The sequence below is a fragment of the Equus przewalskii genome, chromosome 29 (assembly GCF_037783145.1).
Source record: "Equus przewalskii isolate Varuska chromosome 29, EquPr2, whole genome shotgun sequence".
Classification (NCBI taxonomy): Eukaryota; Metazoa; Chordata; class Mammalia; order Perissodactyla; family Equidae; genus Equus; species Equus przewalskii.
Genome location: NC_091859.1, coordinates 38,261,342 through 38,288,593, shown reverse-complemented (window position 1 = coordinate 38,288,593; position 27,252 = coordinate 38,261,342). Strand labels below are relative to the sequence as shown.

At 39.4% G+C, this 27,252-nt stretch overlaps 1 protein-coding gene across 1 annotated transcript in view; it reads right to left on the bottom strand.

Annotated features, from left to right (window-relative positions):
• EP300 (E1A binding protein p300) overlaps window positions 1-27,252 on the bottom strand; it is a 75,020-nt gene that overhangs the window by 4,540 nt on the left and 43,228 nt on the right. The window contains exons 11-29 of the mRNA XM_008528067.2: window positions 24,192-24,269; window positions 23,598-23,707; window positions 21,868-22,005; window positions 20,834-21,271; window positions 19,664-19,843; window positions 19,289-19,433; window positions 16,040-16,158; window positions 14,602-14,841; window positions 14,086-14,174; window positions 12,055-12,135; window positions 10,029-10,085; window positions 9,292-9,369; window positions 7,202-7,269; window positions 6,288-6,438; window positions 5,992-6,138; window positions 5,250-5,363; window positions 4,287-4,452; window positions 3,170-3,334; window positions 1,956-2,117 (exon numbers count right to left, since the gene is read on the bottom strand). Coding sequence (XP_008526289.2) covers window positions 1,956-2,117; window positions 3,170-3,334; window positions 4,287-4,452; window positions 5,250-5,363; window positions 5,992-6,138; window positions 6,288-6,438; window positions 7,202-7,269; window positions 9,292-9,369; window positions 10,029-10,085; window positions 12,055-12,135; window positions 14,086-14,174; window positions 14,602-14,841; window positions 16,040-16,158; window positions 19,289-19,433; window positions 19,664-19,843; window positions 20,834-21,271; window positions 21,868-22,005; window positions 23,598-23,707; window positions 24,192-24,269 — 2,726 coding nt within the window. The remainder of the gene's footprint in view (window positions 1-1,955; window positions 2,118-3,169; window positions 3,335-4,286; window positions 4,453-5,249; window positions 5,364-5,991; window positions 6,139-6,287; window positions 6,439-7,201; window positions 7,270-9,291; window positions 9,370-10,028; window positions 10,086-12,054; window positions 12,136-14,085; window positions 14,175-14,601; window positions 14,842-16,039; window positions 16,159-19,288; window positions 19,434-19,663; window positions 19,844-20,833; window positions 21,272-21,867; window positions 22,006-23,597; window positions 23,708-24,191; window positions 24,270-27,252) is intronic.

Sequence of the window (27,252 nt, the reverse complement as noted above, 5' to 3'; positions counted from 1 at the left end):
GAGGAGAGAGGAAAAAAAAAAGTTGGTGGGGGTGGGAAAGATAAAACCCCCAAACCTTAGGCTCTGCTGTGGAAGCAGCAAAATTTTTGTTCATTAAAGTTTGAAAACACACAACCATTAATTCCCATAACCATTAGTGTAAAGGCTGCAAGAAGCTGGTATTATATATGTATTTGAAATTAATTAGTATGTAACTATAAACTCTTATTAAACTAATAAAATGTAAAATGGTACCTTCAAGAGATCCAGAACTTGTGAGCAACTCCTATATTAATCACTATATTCTACCAGTTTTTTAAAGACTGAAAATCTGTGCAAACTGGCAGTAACACTTGTGATATACTTGGGCAGCAACGTTTGCATGAAACAAGAGTCTTTTAATAAGCTACATTTCTAGAAAAAGAACAATAGGACAAGAAAGCACACACTGAGACAAGACACATAGCAAAGAGATGCCTACAGTTCAAAGCATCAAGGGAGAACCGAGATGCGTATCTGACCTTGTAACAATTGGGCTTAAGACTGTGGCTCAAAGCAGCGCTCACGAAGCAAGGAAGAGCATTCTGAAAATGTGACGCACAGAATCTAACAAGTAGGGAGTGCCTGTACAACCCATTCAAAATAAAGGCAAACAAAACCATCTGGTAGACTCCCTAGGAAATCCTCACTATGGCCGATCCTCCAATAACAACCATGGTGACTGAGTCCACTGGACGTCATGCTGTACAGCTAAGACAATACTTGAGTTTAACCTAAACTGACAACTTTAGACTCTAATTCCTAACAGGTGACTACTACCTACATCTTAAGTGAAATCACAGAATGTGTTCACAATTTAAGTGAAATCTACTACAATATACCCTGAGGGTCTTTCCCAATTGCTGTTATGCTAGAATTTTATGACACTAAACATTGCTTGACATAGCTAATAATGATTAATTGTTGATAATTATCTAAGTGAGGCGCTCACTAGAGCTAAGGAATCTTTCTGTTGCACTAGCAAGGCTCAGGCTATAGTTCTTTAGGCTTAAATAAAAAAGGAGTGGGGGTGGAGTCGTGATGTGGGGGAAGGGCACTCTGAACAGCTTATAGGTCAAGAACCGTTATAATAACTACCTCTCTAAAGGGTTCTGAGTAACGATTTCTCTCCCAAAGACTGCTTAATCAATTTGGTTCTAAGTCTATACATAAAAGCAAGCCGTCACTTCTCTCTCCATGTAATAGCCACTTCCTGTAAGAACCCGATAAGATGCCTGAACACAGAAATGAACTGAGATATTAAAAAAACAAACAACTAAAAAAACAAAACAAAACAAACGACTGACATAACTACCCTTCAAGACTCCTCAGCTTACCACTGATGCTGCTGAAGGGAAAAACCCCAACACACCCAGTTACATTCCCAATCTACCTACCACAAACAAGCAATCTGAAGGACAAAGTAACGCGAAGTTTTAACTCCTCTGAGAAGGGGTTACAAGTGCATAGTGTACGAAAGATGAACTTTTCTTCAGCTTTCTCCACTTCCCAAATCACTTTCAGGAAAGCAGTCCACGTTTTTATTCATTTGTTTTGCCAAAGTTCCATTACGGACAAACTGGAATGACCAATGGAGCTCTAAGGAGCTTGGTTTAAAACAAAAGAACAAAAATATCCAACAAGCCTTTCTCCTGAGCCACAGAGGCACGCACATAAGAGGGTATAAACAACAGGGCTAGACTAACTATGCTTGTCCTTTTAAACTGTGAGACACAATCCAGTACCATCTAGATTTACAACACAGCTGCAAATTAAAGCAAGCTTATCATCGCTCGCTTTCAGCGCCATGCAGCCAGCCCCTGTTCTTCCTTCTGCATTTCAAGTGGTCTGGTGCTCATGTCATAAATGCCAACCATAGCGGGCAGTTCCTTGGAAATCTTGCTCTGGTTCTTCTGTTCTTGGTGGCTGCATCTTACCTCTTTATGTTTCTCCATGGTGGCGTACAGCTTCTGCGAGAGGTCATTGGACACATTAGGCATGCCTGGCTTCTTCTTGTTGCCCCTACTAAGGCTGCTCTTGTTTTTGCTGGTTTTCTTATTATTCTTCTTTTTAGCATTTTTGCTGTCTCCCTTTGTCACCTACAGGTTAGCACATAGGGGACAAGACAGTTTTTGTTAAGCAGTGATGTGAATGATACTAATGGTAAGAAGACTCTCCTTTCTTTGAAACCGGAGATCATAATCTTCCAGCTGCTCTCTTCACTCCCACTGTTTTTAAGGCTGTTTTTTTTTTTGTTTGTTTTTTTACAGTAAACTAATGTCACTAACGTCTTTGCACTAATTTTCTCCCAGTGAAGAATCCCTGCACTAAGACCCTTCATTAAGACAATGGCAGCCTTAGCTTTTTGACTAGAAGAGCTTAGGTTGATCTATCTGATCCCAGACTTACAGGAAACTGTAAGTGGCAATGTGGGGTAGTGAAAAGTGCGTGGAAGTGGGGAGCCAAAGACCATGGCTTCATTTCCTTCCACTTGCATTCTAGAATTTTCTGAGTCTACTATAAAAACCACCGCCACCACCTTGAAAAGCAATCAATGATTAATTGAAACTACAAGGCTGTAGTAAGTTCTATATCTTTAACAGACTATTTAAGGGTGAGTTTAACAGGTTAGACTCACTGAGGGCACTTCTAGATATGCCACGGGGAATTAACTAACCAGGAAGAGCTCCTCGGGATCCTCCTACAAAGCAGGTTCTGTATGGGGGACTAGCAAACTCTGGTCCAGGGCCATTTTTGTATGGCTAAGAATAGTTTTTACATTTATAAAGTGTTTAGGGCTGGAGACCATATATGGCCCAAAATATTCATAATTTGGACCTTCACAGAAAGTAAAGCTTGCCAACTACTTGCTCTAAATAGGTAATTTTCCATCAATTTTTCAGGGTTTCCTTCCTTCTGTTTCTACTACTGGAAATCCAAGATTCCATCTAAAACAAGGATCTGATGCTAAAAGGGTTTAAAACCACTGAAATAGAACCATAGTAACTTACTTAAGCTAATATTTCTCACTCAATTTAAAGAGCTTTCTCACACCTAAGAGCTTTAAGACCAAGATCAAAGTTTCAGCTCACTTCTGGATTATCCATGAGAATCAAGGCAGAAGTTGGAAAGGAAAATGCAAAGCACTTACATCTGTGCTTTCATTGCTGGTGTTTTCCTCTCGCTTTCTCTCTTCCTCTTCCTGTTCCAGTTCCTTAATGCTCTCTTCCAGAACATTGGGCCAGAAATCACCCTCAAAGTAAGGCAATTCCTTTGCACTTGTTAATCGATCTTCAGTAGCTTGTTTAAAAATATCCTGTGAAAATACCCAGGTACAAATATAGGAATTTCTGTTTTTTAAAAAAGCATTTATTCATACAGAGGCAGTCATAGCTAATGGATGTAAGAAACATGAGGGATTAAAATGTCTTCTGGAAGGTGGTAGAGATTTCATACCTAAGCCCCATGTCTGGGGAGACAGTTTCCTAAACAGTGAAAAGGTCTTATTTGAAGTCAGTATTTCTGGTTTTCTCTTTCCTCTACCCATCAGCGCAGGGAGATTATTTGCCTTTACATAACCAAGTGGCAGATTATCTTGCTGGCACTAGTGGCAGAGGCAGAATCACTCACCCTGAGGCCTTTACCACTCCTGATAACAGGACGCGGCGTGATGTGAGGCAGTGCCTGCCTTGCACCCACCCATCCTTGGAATTTCAGCAGCTTTCACTTGAAAAATATGTTCTAAACAACCCAAACTACAAATACTGGAAACTATATAGCTACAGAATGATTGGCTGTGCTGCCTGGGAAAATATCCAGTTAATGTTTTCCTCCTCATGAGAAAAAACAGGTAAGAAATTTGGTAGTACAAGTTTTTATCATGAGATACCCTAGAATCATGAATGGCTATTAAGAATATATTTTTAATTAGTCACGTCTTTAAAACAGGTATTTCTTGATCTAAGACTTTTTGAAAGCCTAGTTTTTCTTACTTTGAAAGTTTGTACAGAGAAGTAAAGAGAAGAGAATACTGAACACTGATATAACCTGATTAGACTTAGCAATTTTTAAACATTTTACCAGATACACTTCATCTTAATAACAATTCAGGCAAAATAAGAACACTTTATCAAATTAGCATAATTTTATAAATTACATGGAAGAGGGAGAACAAACAGAACATTTTTTAAAGACAGTTAAATGGCAGAATACACAGCTGCAGGATTAGCAAATTTTCAATGTTATCATTTTCTCCCACTCCTCCTGACCTTGTAATCATGGACAATTCGATCAGTCATGGCCTTGTCAAGCATCTTTTTGTACCACTCCTGCAGTCGCTTGGGCTTGGGTATCTTCTGGTCAGGAGGATGGCAATGGAAGATATAGTCGTCTCCCTCACTTGGGGGACATGCCCAAATATGCCCTGTCGTATATCTAACAACACAAAGAGAAGGAACATTCAAGAGAAAAGATCATCCATTCTGGAAAGAATGCTACACTTTAAATCACAAGGTGAAGTGAGTACAGAAACCAAGGATTTTCCCCAAGGTAACACAAAGTATACAATTTACCATCAGATCAAAATTCTTAGGCCAGAACTAAGCATAACCCACAGCATTAACAATGAATCGCACATTGCCTAGTTCTTCTTGGAAGCTAACCCTTGATCCAAAAACCCCAAATGTGCATTTAAAGACCAAATGAAAGCTACAATGCAAAGGAAAATGGATTTATTTCAATAAGAGAGCTAAATGAAATGCACTTAAGAGGAATAACCTGCAAAGAGAGGTGGTGAATATTCTCAAGCCCATATAGATCTTGAAGGTAAGGAAGCAGTCTTGATGAAGTTTTATATCTCCAGAACTTAGTTTGTTTTTATTTTTCATATCTAGGTGTAAAAGGATCGAATGCAGTCTAAGGTTCTGGCCCTAAACGAGTAACCATCAACTTTCAAATTAAACTGTATCTGACAACTGAATTGAACAACATACAACCAATTTGGGATGGGTGCACTTAGGGTCAAGATATCCCTTTCTTTCCTACTGGCAACATTAACATGAAAGAATCTCCAACAGAGTTGACATTACACTTCTACTAGATGAAAACCAAAGTTGAGAAAAGAAGGCAAAAAGTCAAATATTTGCATGTTTTAACGTATGTCTCACCATAATATCACAGTAGTAACTAGTTTAATTATTGTTAAAAATAGCATTTGTTATCAATATGCTTACCCTAATTTCTTGACGTATTCTAAATATCCAATTAAAATTTCATGATAGACTGCAGTCCTCAAGCATTTAGGACGGAAGAAATGAACACTATCGAGGTATGATATATATACTCTCCTATATCAAACAGGGAGAAAGAAACCAAGTCAAGTCACATAATGAAATCTTACTGATACAGCTAATAACAGTCTCTCTTCTGTGCTCTCTGCTCATCTTGTCATTTGTAATGCTCATCACACAGTGTTATATAAATGTGAACTCCTGGGGGCATTCAGTGAGCCTATGGCTCTCTTCTAGTCTCAGCATCTAACAGTACCTGAAACACAGTATATCAGTCAAGATTTATGGATCCAAATGTATCCTGGCAGCTTTCTTGTTTTGGCCTGTATACTATTTTGGAAACAAGAAATTCTAAACCACATCCTACCCCTATTTGTATGATATTCTTTCACATACCTCTCAGTAAGGTCTTAACATGATCCCACAATCTCGATTTGAGCCCATTTTCTGAAAACTAGTGAGCCTGTTTCCCATTTCCAATTTCAGGCTGCTACTCGTATCCCTTTCCTTTTTACTATGACCATAGAAGAGCAATATTTTGTTTTTGTTTTGTTTCACTTTAATACTACACTTGAGAATTTGCATTTCCAAACAAAGCACATCAAACATTTCTTGCCCTTTATGCTTTTTCACTTATAGCTTCAAACTCCCGTGCAAATTAGAAGGTAGCCATAAGAAGTCCTACCTCTGGTTGGGTGGAGGGCAGTCAGAGCCATACTCTTGAACATGCATGCCAAAGAAGCACAAGTCAACACCATCGATCTCTTCAAAGGCAAAGAGGGCTTTGGTTCGATATGGGAAGGATTCTGCCATCTCTCCACTATCTACAAACCTACACAATTCAGATTGGAGGGAAAAATCATAACATTCATTCAGATTAGAATCAACAGTAACAGCCGTGTATGAGCAACAACTGTGCTCATAACCATGTGTGAGCAATTGTGGACCCACAAGAAAAGAAGAGGGAAAATCACTAGATACCTTGCTTTCATGCCTGGTTTGACTTCCACAGTTTTGTCAGAAGCGTGAACTACCCGAACAGTGACCTCTCCTGACTCAGGGTGATTTTGTCGCCTCAGAAAGTCATTCACACGATTCTCCAGAAAGGTGCCAAGCCTTGTGGATGGCAACCCTAGGAATATAAAAGTTAAAAGTTTGTAGTAATAAAGGTCAAATTTATTACCGTCAGTCTTAAGGTTCAATATCAAATCTCTTTAAACATTCTTTTCCCCAACTTTTTACTTTGAAAATTTTCCAGTTTCAGAAAAGTTAAAAAAATAGAACAAACATCCATAAGCACTTTGCCTTGACTGTAATACTGTTTTAAAATAACAATGGTTAGATATCATGAGAAACCATACAGGAATAAAAGCAACCTGTAGGCAGAAAAAAATTGCAAAGGCATCGAACAAAACTAAGTCAAACACTATAATAAGATAAATTAGTGTAAATTAATTATATGAGAAAAGTTTTTACTACCACCAACTCGCCTCCCCAACTAAAAAGATCACATAGGCCTAAAGCAGTCCTTACTAATGGTGTGGACAAAACTGAGGGAGTCACTCATGGAATGGCGGTTCTGGACAAATATTTCCACATCTGGCCCCCGTTAGGAAATGCCCCAAACATGGAGAAATGTAGGAACAAGAAAAAAACATATCCTCTATTTTACAAATCCTGATCCTTGAAAATTTTCTTCTTAGGTCTAATGAATTTCACACCAAAAAGTACATTACAGTTTAACTTTAAGTAGATGACAGAAAAATTATTAGATTTGTACTTTGGTTAAATATTTTAAATAAGGTTGAAACAAAGTAATTCATTTCTGGATGGTTTATTCTTAACTTTGTTTCAGTGGCGTTTTGTCAAAATTTACCTGTAAAAATGAAACTTACTTTTAGCAGAAAACTTATTTTCTTTCCTAGTTCGTGCAGTTTTCTTTAAACAGCCATCACAGACAAATCTAAAATGTAAACCAAGATTTTGCTTACACAACTTAGAGAAACATCTAAAGTAACGTATACTACAAAATCTACCATATGTAAGCATAAAGTTAAAATTCAAAGGACAACCTGGGAGAAATAGTTCTAAATATATAATAAAGAGTTAATACAACTATATACAAAGAGCTTTTAGAAATCATTAATAAAAAAAGGACAAAAGATCTAATTGAAAAACAGGCAAAAGACACGAAAAAATGTGTTGTTGTTAAGGCCATCGAGTCAATTCTGACTCTTAATAACACTGTGGACAGCAGAGTAGAACCCTGCCCAGTCTTTCTGTGCCATCCTCTCGCCTTCTGGCCCTATATTAGACAATGCTCTGCTGCTATTCCTAGGGTTTTCATGGCCAATTTTTTCAAAGTGAGTGGCCAGGTCCTTCTTCCTAGTCTTAGGTCTGGAAGCTCTGCTGAAACCTGTCCACCCTGAGTGACCCTGTTGGTATCTGAAATACCGATGGCTTAGCTTCCAGCATCACAGCAACATGCAGCTGTCACAGTATGACAACTGAGACGGGTGGTGTAGCTCCCTGACTGGGAGATGAACCTGGGCCATGGCATTAAGAGCGCCGAATCTGGGGCTGGCCCCATGGCCGAGTGGTTATCTTTGTGCACTCTGCTTTGGTGGCCTGAGGATTCACTGCTCGTCAAGCCATGCTGAGGAGGCGTCCCACATGGCACAACCAGAGGCACTCACAACTAAAATATACAACTATGTACTGGGGGGGCTTTGGGGAGGAGAAGGAGAAGAAGAGAAGAAGACTGGTAACAGATGTTAGCTCAGGTGCCAATCTAAAAAAAAAAAAGAGTGCCGAATCTTAACCACTAGATCCCGGAGAAGGGCATGTAAATTGGCTTAGATAGGAAAAGATGATGAAAGATTACAGATTAAAATAGGAATTTCGCTTTTTGGCCAATCACAATGGCAAGTCTATACTGCTACTGGTGGGAATGTAAAGAAGCACACTCTGAGAGCAGCACCAATAGATTTGAAATGTAGATTCTTTTTGTTCCTGCAATTACATAACATCAACTACTGTGATTTTCCTTCATATTATTTCCTGGAAATTTATTAATTAGCCGCCTCTTTCCTGTGACCTCCAAACCAGCATCAACAGTCAGTCTAAGAAAAGAGTAGAGGCCATGCAGAGATCCCATCCTAATGAGTCATCTGGTGCACAGACACCCCCGCTCCCCCTTCCCTTGCAACAGAGCTGGGATCAGCCCGATTCCTGGAGAGTGAGGTGGCCCATAGCAGTAGACAGCTAAGTGTCACAACAGACAAAAATCCACTCATTGCTATCAAAGCCACTGATGATGTACAGCTTGGGTAAATATGTAGACAATATTTAGAAACAGAACATGGGTCCCGAGAATAGCTAGTTCATTAAAGTCCATATCTAGTCATTTTACGCAACTCTGCCTTTCACTGGACAACAGCCATCTAACTTATTGCCCAAGCCCCTAAAAGATGTTTAAATCAAATCCTAACCAGGGTTATCATTTAGAATACCAATCACAGAGTGATGTTTTATCAGAGATAGGAATAAAGGTGTGCCCTTGGCACCCTCCATAGATAGTGACATTCAAAATCTGGCAAATCCTTGCTAGTTTCCAGGTGCTAGAGATTTCTTGTTATCTCTATTAGTAAGTCTTTAAAAAGTATTTACTTAAAAAAAAAAAGAAAAAGAACAAGTATTTACTTGATGTATAATGATCAGAAAAGAATTAAAAAAACAAACCAGCAGAATAAAATGTTTGTATATGGATTAAAACAATGTGTGCAAATAAGAGAAAGATCTATATTTTTCGATTTTTTTAGGTTATTTAATGTTTCGAAACTGGATTTTAATTATCCTTTCCCAATCCAAAGAACAATGTTTAGAGACACAGTAACTCTGAAGATATGATATACTCATTACAAAGAAAACAAAAATTTGCTAAAATTTATGATGAAAAAGTCTAGAGAAAATACTGGTGTCTCACCCAGATGGCCAGATGATCTCATGATGAAGCACACAGATCTGATGCATCTTTCTTCCACATTCTGTACATTCAACAAACCTGGAAATGGAAAGCCAAAATTTTCAGATTAAATCCAAAACTTTAACCAAATCAAAACCTTCAATGTTTCCCGACTTCTGACAATTCAAAAGATAGTCAAGAATTGTCTAAAGTATTGAAATAATAGTTGAAAAAAGTTTTCAGTTTTTAAAAGCTCTTTAGTGTTACAAGTAGAGCAAATTTCAAAAGCAATTAAGTTCAGTCACTAAATGTGACGGTTAAATGTGACTGTGGAAAGGCAGTAAAAAGTGAAAGATCACTGCTGCTTAAGCTTCCAAATGAGTCCAACACCATCCTATCCATTCCAGGAAGGCCTAAACTGTACATTTCAGTGCTGTGAAAGACCTCAATACAAAGCAGCGACTATGAACTTGTCTGGCAATGCAGAGGACAACAGGGATGGAACACATGGCACTGAGCAGAGGTAGCTTGGTGCTTCACCTGGGCCTATACCACACCAAGCTATTGGGTTGATTTAGTGAACTGTAAATGAATCCTAACTGTACTGGAGACTTCCACATTTCTACCATTGATGTTAGATGTATGTTATAAAGATTTAGCCCAAGAATACAGAATCGTCTCACTGTGTGGGCAAACCAAGAGAACAAAAGGAAGAAGGAAAATCAAAGTGTCCTGACTATTCAAGGGGAACTACTTACAGTTCAGGATCCAGTGTGTCATTTTTTCTCTTGGAAAATTGTTCTTTATTTATTGTACTAAGGAGAAAAGAGGCACACAATGAGAAAAAGTGATACAGAAAGATGAGCAATGTGACTACTGTTCTAACCACAGGAACAAATCTCATACTGTAAGTGGGTTATTTAAATCTTCTAAGAATATACTGAGGATACATTAAACACGTACTTTCTTGGTTCCCACAAAATGCATGTTTACATAAAGGAATGCCTGTTTTTGGAAAGGACTTTATAGTAAATCTATCTCCCCTTACAGGAAATGGAGACCCCAGTAAGAATCAGAAACATGAGTTTGTTCTTCTTTTCCTTTTTCAATTGTGCCTACTACTCAGTATTAGGCATTTACTAACTCTTAAGAGTTTCATGTTCCTAGACCGAGCTATGAAGGATGGTGTGTATACAGGGAGCTAAACTGCTATTTAAAAATAATATTAATTTTTCAGGACCGTGTAGTCAAACAACTTTTTATATTAAGAGAAAATTTCACTATTAAGAATACATATTTTAGGTTGCTTACAGTAACCCAAAAAGGTAATTTTAAAGGGTGAAACATTTTTATTTTTTAGCATTCATTTTAAAATTTTCACATGGCCTCCCAACCTGGTGTAACATACCACACTGCTCATAGCCTCCCAAATACAGAAGCTAACAGTCTTATCAGGGGGCCCAACTTTGACTACTGTGCTTCCTCCTCACAAAAATGAGAACAGCTCTGCATTTAAACTGCTTCCCACTCTAACTAGCTTAGAGATTCGTCTCAAAATGGCCTAAGTCCTCGTTACTCAGAGTGCGCTCGGAGAGCAGCAGCGCAGGAGGACCTGGGAGCTTGCTGGTGAAACAGACCCTCAGGCCCACTACAGACCTGCAGAGCCAGAAGGGGTTTCTGTACCCTTCAAAGCCACAGATGTGCTGCCTAAGGTTCAGGACATGTGGTAGCCACTCAACAGTACCAATGGGAAAGCTGCCTGCCTTTCTTGCAGGAGGGAAACCTAGCTGGAGCTGACTTCTCTGGTTTAGCCGAGGGTCAGAAAATCTCCTTGGGGACCAAGGGGACCCAGCACCTACTCTCCAGATCAGCACTAGACCCTACTACATTATATTTCAATGGAGACTGAAGGAAAAGTGCAACTTCAAAACCCAATTTGGAAAAATTAACCAGTTTTTCTCAGAAGCCCTCTTTTTACTAGTAACATAACTCCATACTTTTTGGAATGTTCTAAACTGCTTCTCTTTATTATAGGTTAAACAGGGAAGAAGCTCAAGAATATTTAAAGCACACCAAACAGTTCTTTCTTCCTAAAACAGTCCGAATTTGAAATTGGTTTGTCTCATTAAATCTTAGAGGTTAGAAGTACTATTAGGCAGTTTATGCTGTTTGAAAATTTTTCTTGGCATTTACCAAACAACAAAAGCCTGTGAGATCGCAAAGGTCCAACCAAGTCTAATAAGTTACTCTAACAAACTCCTAAACCCCTAATGTCATTAAATGATGTTCATCACTAGAATGACTTTGGTATTGTTGACACCTACATGAGAAGGATGCAAGGTGGTTATTTGTTCAATTCTCCCTCAAACTCAAGACACTTAATGATGAAGTTCCCTTGCGCTATATAACCTTTTCATTTTTAGGAGAGAAGCTGATTGTTTCCTTACAGAAGAAACAGATCTAAAATGACCAGCCAAAGCTGATGTACTGCCTAGAACAGCATTGACGGAACTTTCTGCTATGATGGAAATGTTCTCTCTCTGTGCTGACCAACATGGCAGTCACTAGCTACAGACATCTAGTGAGTATTTGAAATGTGCCTAGTGGAACTGAGAAATAATTTTTAAATTTTATTTACTTTAATTTGTATTTAAATAGCCATCTGTGGCTAAAAAATGGCTACCATACTGGACAGTGCATCCCCAAACCTCTTAAGAGCCTAAGCATAGTCACCTGACAACTGAAAAAGAAGACAGCGTTTTCCAAAATAATGCAGTTACTTACGTTTGAGGCTGGGAAGGGTCATCCCCCAAAGAAACGCTCTCCCCTTGGATTTCATTGAAACACTTCTCACAGAAATGATACCTGTCGGCAAGAAGGCCATACTGGGGTGAACTGTTCCGTTCACACAACACAGCCAAGCCAAGCAACGAAGCCACCAATCACAGCAGGCCAAGGAGGGGGACGGGAGCAGAGAGCAGGTCATCAACGGCGACAAGGACATTCAATGATGCAGATTTATGGGCCCCACAGTTTGGGTTTTGTTTTGTTTTTTTTGTTTTTTGTTTTTGCAATCAAAGCCAAGTGCAGACAACGACAAGCATGAGGGAGAAAAAAAAAAACACAAAACAAACGAAGAAATGAGGGATTGCAGGACAACAAAAAACATAAAAGCAAGACAAGACAACACAAAGCAGAAAGCCAAGGCAAAGCACAGATTAGCATTAAATATCTCAAATGGGATCACAAGTAGCAAATGATTACAGCAAATAAAACAAAAAAGTTTCACTTACACAGACCTACATTCTTTCAATTTAGCAATTAATGTTATTTGATGCAAATAATCAAAAAAAGGGAGGAGGATAAATATACTGGTGAGAGAAGAATTGCTACTCTATTACCTAAACACAGTGATCACACTTCTCCCTACTTAAAAAAAAAAAAACCAGTATGGATACAGTACCAGAAAACAAATCACCTAAAAACTACTATAGGTTGAAAATAACAAAATTTCATTTTGATCCCAAGGAAGCCACATAAGTTAAAAAAAAAAAAATTGTTTTTCAATGAAAACTGTGCATATGCAGCTAAATACTGATCATGGCCATCAACTGACATTGTTTAAACGGCAAAAGAAAGGCAGTGGCACGTGCAGGCACATGATTATCCGTTCCTTGGTACAAAGATTACAAACACTGTAGACGGATAAAAATTCAAAAATGGTATAAATGTCAAGATGGTAGCATGAGAAAAGCTATACACCAGTTGTTACTTGCTTTTTGAACCTAAGGTGTTTACAACAACTTGAGACTCACTTTTCCTAGGTTTTAATGAGTAAAAAACTGTGGATTCTAAAGACTACAAAGCATTAGGGGAGTGCACCTAACTTTTTGTAAATAAAACAAAAAGTTTAAGTCACTTTTTCAAAGCTAGAAATCCATCTGTAGCACACAAGTTCAGCAAAAACACCACTGTGGGCTTAGTGTTACTAAAGAAGTAAAGGGTATTAACTGCCCGGCCTTGCTCTTCCTATCTCAGAGCCTCAGGTAAACACCCCATGCAAGCTATACTCTAGGCTAGTCACTGAAAGAAGGAGACAAATCATGGTTAAGACAGATGAGTGAATGCAATTTGTCTGATTACAGCCATTGTTTGGGCAGGAGAAAATAGACAGAAGTGCCCAATTTATTAGAACCCTACCATCCACTGTCATATGCAAGTCTTTCTAAGTAACTGTCTGGTACAGAGCTATTTTGGGAGCTGCTCCTTTTTCTTTGCTTAATAGAGGCAAAGCAAATACTCTGGGATCCTCTGTTTTAGTATACTCCAAGAACAACTTAAGGACAGGCTGCACACAAAAGGAAAACATTTCCAAAAAGATACAGCTGGCTAATAGACATCTGGCTAAAAGTTTTCTGCATAGGTTTTGGGAAAGGAGATATAGTCAACACAATTTCATGGACAAGTAGAACGACTAGTTTGAAAATCTCAGTTTTGCTTGGGGCTGTGGTGAGCTATGAAAGGACAGTGGAAAGAGAATTGGGGTCTGGGATATAATCCCATCTATGCCACCAACTCATCAAGTTGCTTAACTTCCCAATCCTGCCTTATAAAAATAAAGGCCCAGGCTACTTTCTGCTAGAAAATTGTTGAATCCTGCACACAAAGGCAGAATGTCAAGACCAGAACTTGTGCTGTACAGTTGTTTTCAAGCAAATTACACACGAAGCATGACTGTATGTGTGCTGGTCCATCCGCATGCACTCCCTAGACACGCGGACACACGGACCATGGTCCACACGTGGTCGGGCTTACCTGTTCTGGTAACTGTAGTAAGTGGCATCACGAGGGATTGTACATAACTGTTTGCCATAGCAACAGAGTGTCTGTGGAGAGAATTCCAACTGCAAAAGAAACCATTTGTTAAATAGCACATAGGCCTCAATGACAAGCTAGGATATTTACACTGGCAAATCAGAAACAAAAGTGAACGACGTCTTATTCTCATTTATATTAATCATAATGGGCTGTTTCAGTTTCCAAGACACTTCACAGAACTAAAAACATTATAGTTTACTACTGGATTACTTTGCCACTCTGAGGTAGGCTTAGTGGTCATATCTTTCCACCACTTACCAAAGAACTCAGTAGGACAAGAGGAGCTCGATATGAATTAGTATGCACAAAAAAAACAGTACATGCCAGGCACTGTGCACTGTGCACAGTGAACATGATCAAATCCCTACTCCAGATAAGCTTACAATCTGATGATTCAGGATTCTAATTGGCCAAGTTTTCAATACAATTCTTATCTGTGCAAAAATTTCTTACCTTTCTGCCACAACAATATCCAAGGCTTTGCATGACTGGGTCAATCTCTTGTTCGAAGACCTCAGACAGCTTGGAGCAGTATTTGTACACCCGTGATGTTTTCCGATTATATAACCAGGCGTTGTTGAACATAAGCCAAATGTCGTCCACGTACTGCCAGGGCTCCTGATACTGTCCAGTGTCTAACTTCCTCTTGATGGTAGAAAGATCCATGGGGCTCTTCACAATATCAAAGTAATCCTAGAAGGACAAGTGACACCAAACAACATTACTCAATACTCAGTATATTTAAGGTAGATGGCGTGTCTTCCTATCATCATTATTATTTTCCATATAATGTTAGGTCTCTGACCTGTCTCTATTTCCAAAGAGTTGATTGATGCCCATAACTTCTTTAATCATCAGTCTACAGAGACACAAAGCAGCTCAGAGGGCAGAGAGGACAACAGAGCTACTACAGCCTTCCCAGATAGCAGGCTGATGGGCTACTAAAGAGACTGCAGATGCTTTACCATGGCACATGTGTGATCAGTTTAAAGACGGAGAAGTTAAAGACCCTTAATGTTTTAGTACTAGGAGCCTACAGATAAAGCAACTAAGCCTAGGGACTATCAATGATCCATCTAAGGCCACAGAAAAATATAGGGGGGAAAAAGTTCCTAACGGATTTTTGCCCCTCAAAGTACTCCATTGCTTTATCCAATAACCACTTAAAATCCTCAAATGAAACCTGCCAGTAGCCTGGTGTATAAGGGCAACCTTATAAGCAGATGAAGCTTATTTGAGTCCATCTCTTCTATCATGAACTACTGTTACTCAAGAGATAAAAATGATAAACCATATGACCAGCAACCCCACTCCTAGATATATACCCAAGAGAAATAAAAACATACACCCCTACACAAACCTATATGTAAATATTCATAGCAGTGCTATCTTCAACAACCAAAAAGCGCAAACAACCCAAATGGCTATCAACTAATGAATGAGTAAAGAAAACATGGTATATCCATATAATGGAATATTGCTGGGCGATAAAAAGAAATGAAGTACTGATTTGTGCTACAATATGGATGAACCTTGAAAACATCAGGCTAAGTGAAAGAAACCAGTCACAAAGAACCATACACTGTATGATTCCATTTAATCAAACATTCAAAACAGACAAATCTATAGAGACAAAAAGGAGCCTGGTGGTTGGCTGGGGGTTGGGGGACTGTGGGAAGAAACGGGGAGTTGTCTACTTATGGATATGGGATTTCTTTTCTTGGGTGATGAAAATGATCCAAAACCGACTATGGTGATGGTTGCACAATTTTATGAATACACAAAAACCAGTGAATTGGACATTTTAAATGGGTGACTTGTACAACATGTGAATTATATCTGAATAAAGCTGTTAACAAATGAAAAAAAAAATTTGAAGTACTATACTTACAGGGATTCCCAGAAGCTGAGGGTCCACAGGTTGACGAAAGGGAAGGGATTCTGGATCCTGTCGGTAAAGTGCCTCCAATGTTGGCATCAGTGCCTGTCGTAACTCTTCTGGTTTGAAAACTTAAGAAGAGTACATTTGAAATTAGTTATCAATTACGCAAAACAAGAAAAAAAAAATGTTAAAGTCAAAGCCAGAAAACTATCTCAAGAATCACAAACATAAAATCGCCTACATTGTCCCCATGGCAGTATCACTAAGGGTGCACTTCCTGTTTCTAATTCCTGGTCTGCTTCAGGTAGCACCTTGAAAACACCATATCTAGTCACCTTTTTGTTTTTTTTTTTGAGGAAGATTAGCCCTGAGCTAACATCTGCTGCCAATCCTCCTCTTTTTGCTGAGGAAGACTGGCCCTGAGCTCACATCTGTGCCTATCTTCCTCTCTTTATATGTGGGACGCCTACCACAGCATGGCTTGCCAAGTGGTGCCATGTCTGCACCCAGGAGCTGAACCGGCGAACCCTGGGCCGCCGAAGTGGAACTGCAAACTTAACCGCTGTGTCACCAGGCTGGCCCCTCTGGTCATCTTTAAACATCCTTCATGGCTCAGCTAATTTTTCAGCCACAAATTCAGTTATGATAGTCTCGACCAAGTAGAAACAGAATCCTAAGCCTTCCAAAAACTTATGAAGACATTTGTCAAAATAACATTTCAAAAGATGCTGGCGATAGAAGCGAAATGCTGTCAAGCAAGAAAAGAAAGAAGTCCTCGTGTGTGGTATCAGTATTTGACAGTCAGAAATTAGACCTGGTATTGCCTCATGGCTAAAGAGATCGGAATCACTGCAGGGAAGGGCCCCTCATTAAACACTTGAGGTTTCCAAGCTTAGGGGTTTTTACTTTGTTTGTTTTTTTTTTTTTTTAAAGATTTTATTTTTTCGTTTTTCTCCCCAAAGCCCCCCCGGCACATAGTTGTGTATTCTTCGTTGTGGGTTCTTCTAGCTGCGGCATGTGGGACGCTGCCTCAGCGTGGTCTGATGAGCAGTGCCATGTCCGCGCCCAGGATTCGAACCAACGAAGCACTGGGCCGCCTGCAGCGGAGCGCGCGAACTTAACCACTCGGCCACGGGGCCAGCCCCTTTACTTTGTTTTTTAAGAGCTGAGCTAACAACCGTTGCCAATCTTTTTTTTTTTTTTTTTTTTTTTCTTCTGCTTTTTTCTCCCCGAATCCCCCCAGTACATAGTTGTATATTTTAGTTGTGGGTCCTTCTAGTTGTGGCATGTGGGACGCCACCTCAGCATGGCTTGATGAGTGATGCCATGTCTGCTCCCAGGATCCAAACCGGTGAAACCCTGGGCCGCTGAAGTGGAGCGGGTGAACTTAACCACTCAGCCATGGGGCCGGCCCCCATTTTTTCACTATTTTAATGGTAAACTTACTGTTTTAATAGTAAACGTTATGTTTAAATCTAAAGAAAGAGAGAACTAAATCATTATTACTAGAACAATGTTCTCAATCAAATTACATTCAAATGTGTTCTCAGTGTGTGTCCTGAAAGTCAGGAAAGATTTGCTGATGTCTCCCAAATAGAATTAATTTATGCTATCATTCAAGAAGGCAGTCATTAAGGGTCCAGTTTCGAGCTTTAAAACACACTCTGAGGAGAGGCCTTATTCCTTCTTCTATTCACAAATTAATTTTTATGCCTTTTATTTATTTATTTTTAAAAGATTTGCTCTGAGGGGCTGGCCCTGTGGCCGAGCGGTTGGGTTCGCGCGCTCCGCTGCAGGCGGCCCAGTGTTTCGTTGGTTCGAATCCTGGGCGCGGACATGGCACTACTCATCAAGCCACGCTGAGGCAGCGTCCCACATGCCACAACTAGGGGGACCCACAACGAAGAATATACAGCTATGTACCAGGGGGCTTTGGGGAGAAAAAGGAAAAAATAAAATCTTAAAAAAAAAAAAAAAAAAAAGATTTGCTCTGAGCTACCATCTGTTGCCAATCTCCCTTTTTTACCCCTCCCCAGAGCCCCAGTACATAATTGTAAAAATTCCAGCTGTTAAGTCCTTCTAGTTCATTTATGTGAGCTGCCAGAACAGTACGGTTACTAACAGACGAGTGCTGTGATTCCGGGCCCGGGAACTGAACCCAGGCTGGTGAAGCAGAGTGCACCGAACTTTAACCACTAGGCCATCAGGGCTGGCTCTTCACAAATTAATTTTATCTTGAGGGGGGTGTATTTGTTAGTACATTAGATATTTTTCACCTAATGGTGGGGGTTGTCATGAAAAAAAAAAAATCAAACAGATGGGAGAGGTTTCTTTGTCTCTCATATTTGGTTATGCTCAAAATAAACAGAATTTGAGCAAATTTGTGAGATTAGCTGTTTTAAAGAGATTCCTAATAGTAAGATTGGGTTTGCTGCAGCCTACATTAAAATAACACTTCAACATACACAAACTTGATTTTTAAAGGAAATTAAATTTTTTACCTCCAACATTGTAAAGTACATTGTACTAATGGAACACTTTGATACACATCACCTCCAGGAGCCAGCAGACTCCCTCTTGAGTAATACCTATCTGTGAAGGGGCCACTAGAGCCACAATAAGTTCTAGTCCTAAACAAGTTAGTAAGCTAATTTCTGTGGGCACTGTTTAACTCTGTGTGCTAAGCAGTGCTGCTTGCTTGGCTTGACTCATTAATATTCAGCAGGGTGGTTCAGAGCAGAGACTCTGAATCGGCCTGCCTGGCTTCACATACCAGCTGAGTAAGCTGGGGCAAGTTACTTAACCTTGCTGAGCCTTAGTTTTCTCTCCTATAAAACAGGGATCAACGATCTCACAGTTGCTGTGAAGTTATTAGATGAGACACTAAAGGTGTGTGGCACAGGTGCCAGGTGTACAGTAGGTTAACAATAAATGTTACTAATATTATAGCTATTATTTCCTGCATTTTGGTCAAGGATGTTATTTAACAATTATTCTTCTCTGAAAAAGATATTTTGAGAGACTGTTAACCACCCAACCCTAGGGAAATGATGGGTGTGACTGCAGGAAGCAAATATACCTAAAGGAAAGAAAAATTCTTTTCAAATAATAGTAATAATGAAGAGACCAGGCCAAGGGCTCCAAGCTTAATGAAATCACATGAAAGTCAACCTCTCAGGCCCAAGAAGCTCTATCCCATTCTACTCAAGATCTTTCACTCTCCCCCCACCTCCAGCAATCCAGAGCCAAAGGACTTACTCTTCTTCTTCGACTGTCCTGGGGCTGGAGATGACTGGGTAGCTGAAGTACTTGGCTGGGCTTCCTCCTCTTTTGTTTCAGTTTTTAATTCAGTGCCTCTCTCTTCTGTTTCTGTAGGTTCCACTTTACAGTCTTCTGCTTTAGTCTAAAAGGCAAGGTAGGAATTTTTAGCATTCCAAAGACATGCAAGTGGGAAGCAGTAAGATCATTATTTTATGTACCTTACCCTCTCCTGTCCATGTATCTCAAGACCCTTTCTCACATGGAAATCAATGAAATAAGACCTAATTATCAGAATACTTTCCTTAACATTTTTAACTGGGTTCCTAGACTGAGGCCCTCACCAAATGACAGGAATAATTACCCTACTCTCACCTCTGGAATATCCTCTGGTTGAGTATCTGCTGGTTCTGGTTGATCCACTTCCATCTTAGCCTCCATTTTCACTTCCTGTGAAGGCTGCTTCTCAGGAATGGTCTGAGAATTCACTTCTGTGCTACTAGTAGATGGAGGGTTTGATACCTGCCCTTCGATGCTTACAGCTGGCTGGGAAAGCTGGGCAGAAAGAAGGGAAAATACAAAAAGTTTGCCAATTATACAACCAGAATTTAAGCTACACCACAGAATGACATGATTAACCAGCTATTTCTAGGCTGGCATCATTAGATCCATTTATGATACTTCCACTCACTCTGCCTGTTTCACCTCCCGGAAGTAAATTCTACTTAAGACAGGAGATTGAGGACTGGCAAACACTGGCTGGCTGGTTGTACCAAGAAGAGCCAGCACCTCTTTCTTCAGTAACTATCACTCTGAGGCAGTGTGTGAGGGGTGGGAGTTTCAGAGATGACGGCCTAAGAGGAGCTCACATTTACAGAGAAATGGAAAGAAAATAAGCATGACTGGCTATCTTGCTTTGCTTTTAACTTCTCATTAGGAAAAGTTTCAAATGTACAGAAAAGGAGAAAGAATATAATGAACTCTCATACTGAGTGGGTATTTTGAGGCCCTCACATTCTTTTGGATAACTAGGAATCTCTCTTCTTCCTACGTTGTCTAGTGAGAAACCTCATAATCAGAAGACAGCATTTTCAAGAACTATCCTACACAGAATAAAATCACGAGTTTCCTTTCTGTACTTGGCCCTTCCTTGCCTATCAGAGGCCAGGATGAAACAGGTGCTGATGAAGTGTTTTATGAAGTAGCTGTTGCCCATACCTTTCTCATCTTAGATCATGGTTTTCTAACGTTGGCTAAGAGTGAAAACACTCATAAATCCATGATTTTGTTCATTTGCTCTTGAATACTACAGCTTAGACTGTTTGCAAAAGATTCAATATCAGATCTAAACAAAATCTTTGAGCTCCTTCTATGCTAGGTACCACAACAGGAAGGGAAAACAGAAAGGAAAAGAAAGTTCCTAACTAAAAGCGATTCTAGTCTAACCAGGGAGACTACAATAAGACAATAAGAGATGACACTATAGCATAGAAACTGCACAGAAGTAACACTAACATGACTGCCTAAACCCAGGTCTCTGCTTACTGGAGTTGCAGGCTGCGGAGGCAGCAGTGGCGCCGTTGGGGTGGGAACAGAGGCTGCTGTACTCTGCTGTGAGAGAGGCTGCTGCTGCGGCTGGTCAGCTGAAGAAGCAGCAGGAAGTGAAGGCTGCACTTGGGGAGGAAGTTGCGTCGGTGGCGGTGTAGGTGTCTGCCTTGGAGGCGGATGTAGAGCCTGGGACTGAGGCCCAAGTGGCATGGCTGGAGGTGTAGGAACAGGGGCAGGAATTGCTGTTGCTGGTGGCTGCTGAGCCCCTATGCTTGGGGGAGTGTGGTGAGGGGTGGGGGTTCGACTGGGTACGGGAGAAGGTGAATTCTGATGCAGAGCTGGTTGAGGGAGAGGGGGACAGTGAATGTGGCTCCCTTGAGACCCTGGAGGCATTATAGGAGAGTTCACAGGGCAGGAAGAACTGGACATTTGTGCCTGTTAAAATGAAAAACATAACAAGATGGCAATTCAGAACAGAATTAAAGAAATATTTACATAGGGAGGATACACGCATTTAAGGACACAAACTGATTAAGCAGAAATTGGCAATGAATGTCTCCATTTCAAAACGTGTCAAAAATCCTGTTATTGGGGGGATAGCTTTGGATAATTCAACCAAAATAGTACGTAATTAAGTAGATTTCAAAAAATGTAGCAGAATGGCCTCAGCCACTGCAGGGACACGGACAGGAGAGGAGAACGTTTTGTGGCATTCCCATGTTCTCTTCAGCCAGAGTTCTTCCTTTTGCATTACAGCTCTAAGATTTCATTTAAAAAAGTATTCACTACTAAAAAAAAAAATGATTAAAACTATCAATTTAACTCTATTTCCTAGTTTGTAACAACACCATTGCTATGTCACAGAGTAATCTCTTCATGTTCAGAATACCGTTTATGTCCATAATTGTTCTTATTAAGAACTTAAAAATCATCTATTTTCACTATTTGCTGCTACCCTTTCCTATAAAACCTACATAGAGACATTTCAAGAATCATGAAAACAAGTAAAAAAGTCTATTTGTGAGACATACTTGAGACACTGGTGCTTGACCGCCAGATGGAGCCAAAGGCATATTTGCTACATTCATTCCCTGTGTTGAGAACTGAGGCTGGGGAAGGAATTGGCTCTGGCTGGAAGGCTGCTGCATGCGAGGTCCGTAGCCCATAGGCTGCACAGAAAGAACACAGAGCACCAAATTGCTTCATTACAGTGATTCTACTGCAGCTGGAATCACCAACTGCTCTGGCTCTGCTGTGGGGAGGGCAGGGGAGGAAAGGAAGAAAGTGGTGCAACAGCTGACTCTCACGCCACGGTAATGGAGAACTAAGCCTCCTCTAAGAAATTACAAGACAAACATATTCTCTTGATACACAAATGCACCCAGAACCTTGGCAAGGTACACAGGTTACTGTTTCTTTGCATACTGTTTGTTAAGTGAGGAAAGTGAACCATAATTTCATGAGGTCTTTCTTTGCTCATGTCACTAGTACTGTAATAGCACAGACTGCAAGACCCCATAATGGGTACAAACAAGTAAAATCTTACAAGTTGTGGCTGAACCTGGTAGCATTCATGGTCCACAAATATAGTAAGATTGCTAAATTTCACTTTTAAAATAGCCCAAAACAAAGCCAGGCCTTTAATAAAGGAAGGAATTATGGTGTACCAAAGGCCAGAAACTTCCTAACATAAGAAAAGTATCTATCTGTCTTATAGATAAAAATGAAGACTAAGACTCCTCATTAAACAAGACAGACTGCTGCCAAGACATTAGGCTAGACAACTTCAAAAAGGCTCAAGGACTGGAAGAACAAGCTAACTGTGAAAGACAGGGTGAGGATTGGGGCCAACATGGAACAGTGGATGACAGATTTACAAGTTGCATAAGGAGCAGTGAGATGATGAGTCCGTCTTCTCATCTCAAAACCCAGGCAACTGCTCCTCCGTCACCCTTGCAAAATAGTTTCCTGCCTGGGTAGGTTTTGTGTTGGGGGAAGATAGGCATTATGGAAGAGAGGTGACTATGTCAAAGTGTGCAGGCTACGCAACACTGACAGTCCAGGGAAAGGTGACTGGTTGCTCTTCTAAGTGTTCTAGTAGTACGACTGAACAGTACTTGGAAGCATCTTTCTTTTAGTGTTTATTTTATATAGATTATAAACAAGAATTCATAACTATATTGGGTCCTATAATAATATACTTTAGAAACCTTTTTTTCTCATTTAAAGCTGTCAACAGCTTTCTGGAATTATTGCTTACAGAGCATTTCAATTTACATATGTAACAGAATTTAATCATAATGAATCCCAGAACGTACATTCAGGACATGGCCTTTATTCAAAATAGAGTACATAATATAACACCCTTAATACGAATTTTCTTCAAATTATATCCTTTAGTATCTCACTGATAATTTCTGTAGGATAAATTTCTAAAAACAATTTACAGGTAAAAGAGATAAGTGAAAATTAAGGATTTTAGTATTCACTGCCTAATTGTGGTATATGGTTTAGTTTTCTTCAATCCACTTTTAGAAAATATTTAGTGTCACCTCTCAAACACATATAATCATTTAATCCCGTCCATATTAAGGGTCAAATACAACAGAATTACAGAAAGAATCAAGGTTAAGGATTTATCACTTACAGTTAGCAGTTTAAGCAAGTGTGAGAATTTTTGTTTACAAAGTAGAAACAATGAAAAAGGATTTTTAAAATGTCAGTAAAGGCCAAAAAGATTACCCAAAGAGGTTAAACTTACTGGGTTCAGAGTTCCAGGTTGAGCTAACTGTCCATGGTGCTGAAGAGGAGAGGTTTGCCGGGGTCCAATAGGGGGCTGGGGCATACTCATCTGGCCAAATTGATTCAAACCTGTGAATAAGCGTAAAACATTAGATCTGAACACCTTCATGGAACTAGAGAATAAAAGACAGAGTTCTTATTTCTGATTATGTATCATTTTATAAGGATAAATAAAGGAACCTGCTTTCAACCGTGAATGAATCTGTTTCATTGATAGTAACCACAGAATGGCATTGTTAATTAACATATGGTCTCTGAACCAAATTTTACAATCTGGAATAAATTCCATCTTGGCCAATTGTTTTTTAAATGGATGCTTGATCATTTAATTTAATGTCTTTTGCCCCTTAGCCTGTCAGCCAACTGCTCTTCAACCTGCCTTCCTCCCTGGGCTTCAACTCCAAAAGGTTTCCTGATTTCTCAAGCAGGTAATTATGATACTCGCTGCTGGCCTGAGGCAGGAACCAAGGTGGCAAGTATAATCTTGTGGTACATCAGGGACTTTGTTAAAAAAAGGCCATCGTTAAGGACACGGATTTCTTTCATAACTTACCAGGTTGTGGAGTTATCCGAGGCATCATCTGGTTTGGCACACTGCCACGGATCATAGACGGATCAGGTAGAGGGCCATCTAGAGTAGAATAGAGATGATTAGAAAAGAATCTTTCAGCCAGCTGCCTTTCTCTTAAAAACAAAGAAAAAAGCCCCCCACAAAATATCTTCAGTAATATCTTGAAGAATTCAGTCTGAATCTCAAAAGAATAAAGCCATGAACTAGACAGAAACCTTAAAAAATGTTAGTTCTTGAATATGAGAAAATGCCTCCAAATGGTTTGTTTCAGTACATTCCTTTATGAACCAGAATGCTTTCAGTTTAAAAAAAAAAACAAAAAAACAAACTACTATAGCATTTAATATGCTACTGTTTAAGTAAGCCCAATTCTTTGGTAAGCAGAATACCTCAACAGACAAGAGCTTTGTCCAGTGACCAAATTTGATTGTGTACACCAATAATATGTGTTTTGTGCACACAAGCCCACTGTGAATGACTTTCAACAATATACATATTATACTACACTACAGTTCATGTACCTCTTAAAACAAATACAAAGATAGAAATAATTAAAAATGAGACTAAAATATCAATATATAAGTTCTAAATGTTTTCTTGGGTTATCTGCATACCCTCTAGCACAGTGCTTCCCAACCTTTTCACATCACGGTGCACAGAACAAATATTTCTTCAGCACCCAGGGGACAAGATGCATGTAGTGACCCAGCTCTATCTTGGACACCCCCTCACCCAAAGTGCTGTATGCTCAAGCCTTAGGCATACTTGTGGCAGACTGTGCTCTGAAGAGAAGCCCACCACTTCAGACAACTCTCAAATTTTCCTGCCATTTTTGCTCATTTACTATAAAGTTTGCTATACTAAACAGCAACAAAAATGACTGCCCAACTATGTGGTTCACTGTAATTCAAGTTACTAAGTCCATAAGGATTTACTACTAATATCGCTCCTAACAAAATTATAATATAGTCAAATTGAAAACTGGAGAGAATGCTGAACATTTATTTATCTACAACCGTGCAAGATTTACAAAATAACAAGTGTACCCTATGTTCACTATACAAAGATTCGAGAACATAAACAAAAAGAGATAGACCTCTGCTAATAGTTCTAATCTTGCACATACACTTTATACAAAATAAGGTTTTCTCCTAATCTATGAAGAAGTTTTTTCCTGTCAATAATATAGATAGGCATTACAAGGTAAATGGCAGCAGGGGCCAGGCAGTTGATTATCAGTGAGTGAAAAAGACGAGGCCCCTGAAACAATAGGGATAGGGAGGACTATGGTGAAGTGGAGAAAGCACAACCCTTCTAAATATGTAACCACTAATCTAGCTCTAGAGAGTGGTACCCCTCCGGGAAAGAGGGCCAACCTGCTAGATCCTTCCATTTTTAAAGGAAGCCAGAAATCCAGATTGTAATGCAAAATCTTCTGATTTTTAAATATGTGAGACTAATCAAATGAAAAAATAAAAATGTAATCCTACTGCCCACATCTGGCCCAAGCACTTTTGCTTACAACTATGAAATACCTGATGGTTTGTACTGACTGCATGGTCTAAATGCACCATAAAAATCTACTGTTGGCACATTAGGCAGCTCTTAATTTTTCATGATCATAAGGAACATCTGGTGAACACTTGAAGGAACATTTTGGTGATTCTTTTTTTTTTTTTTGGTGAGGAAGATTCACTCTAAGCTAACATCTGCTGCTAGCCTTCCCCTTTTTTTGCTTGAGGAAGATTAGCCCCGAGCTAACATCTGCGGCCAATCTTTCTCTACTTTGTATGTGGGTCACCATCACAGCATGGCTTGATGCGTGAGTGGTGTAGGTCTGCGCCCAAGATCCAAACCCCCTAACCCAGGCAGTCAAAGCAGAGTGCAGTGGACTTAACTACTATGCCATGGGGCCAGCCCCCTTGATGATAAATTTTAAGACAAATATTTAGAGATAAAGAATATATATATACCCATATAAAACCATTAATTAAAATGTCTACCATTCACATTTAAATACATACTCTCAATGCAAAAGACACACACAGATACACAATCAAAAACTTTGTAACATACAATCTAAGTATTCAGGAATCCTACCACTCCCACAAGAAATTAATGTTAACAGATTAGTATTTATTTATTCCCACTTCTTTCTGGGCATATGCCACATTCCAGAAAAAATGAGACTATAAAACACATACTTGCCTGTCATCAACTTTCTCTTAAAGTTTTCCTATTTGTGAAAAATCGAGTTGTCAGCTTCTTATTCAACCCCATTAAGAACTAGGTTGATCTTTTTCAGACTGCACATACATGTTATTTATATTCACTTATTATGAACATCTTTCCAGGCCAATACACAGACCTACCATAGCCACCCTTTGATTATATAATAAATGCATGCTCTTTGCCAAAAAGACAACTTTACAGAAATACAAAAATGAAAGTTCAAGTCTTCCATAATCCTTCCTCTTACTCATATAATCATTTTCTATGCAAATATAAGAATTAGATAAATTCACAATGAACTTAATACATCACATTAGGTGAGTGTGAAAACTGTGTTGTCCACTTTTCCCATTGTGTTTGTCTTTTTTTCAACTGAGATATAATTGACATTAGTTGACATCCATCAGTATACAGACTTAGAAAATTTTTTTTCTTGTGATGAGAACTTTTAAGATCTACTCTCTTAGCAACTTCAAGGCCTGAGGGGGATGAATTTCTCAGCCCGCCTATAATCCACTAATGGCGTAAGAGTTGGTACCTGCTGGCTCAGTGGGCACTACCTATAGGCAGTCAACCTTCCTTGACTCAAGAAATATAGATTTTTCCCTATCATAGCCTTTCTCACGTCATTTAAATAGCCTGTATTCTTACTCACTATTCTGTACCTAGCTCTGTATTTCACTGCTTGGAACCTAGTAATGAGTCAATGAATGAATAAGGGAATGCGTAATAATGTTGGTTATCTGGCTATTAAATCAGTATCAGGTCGAGAAGGCTGCTGTAATCAGAACACTGAAACTGATGAATTTTA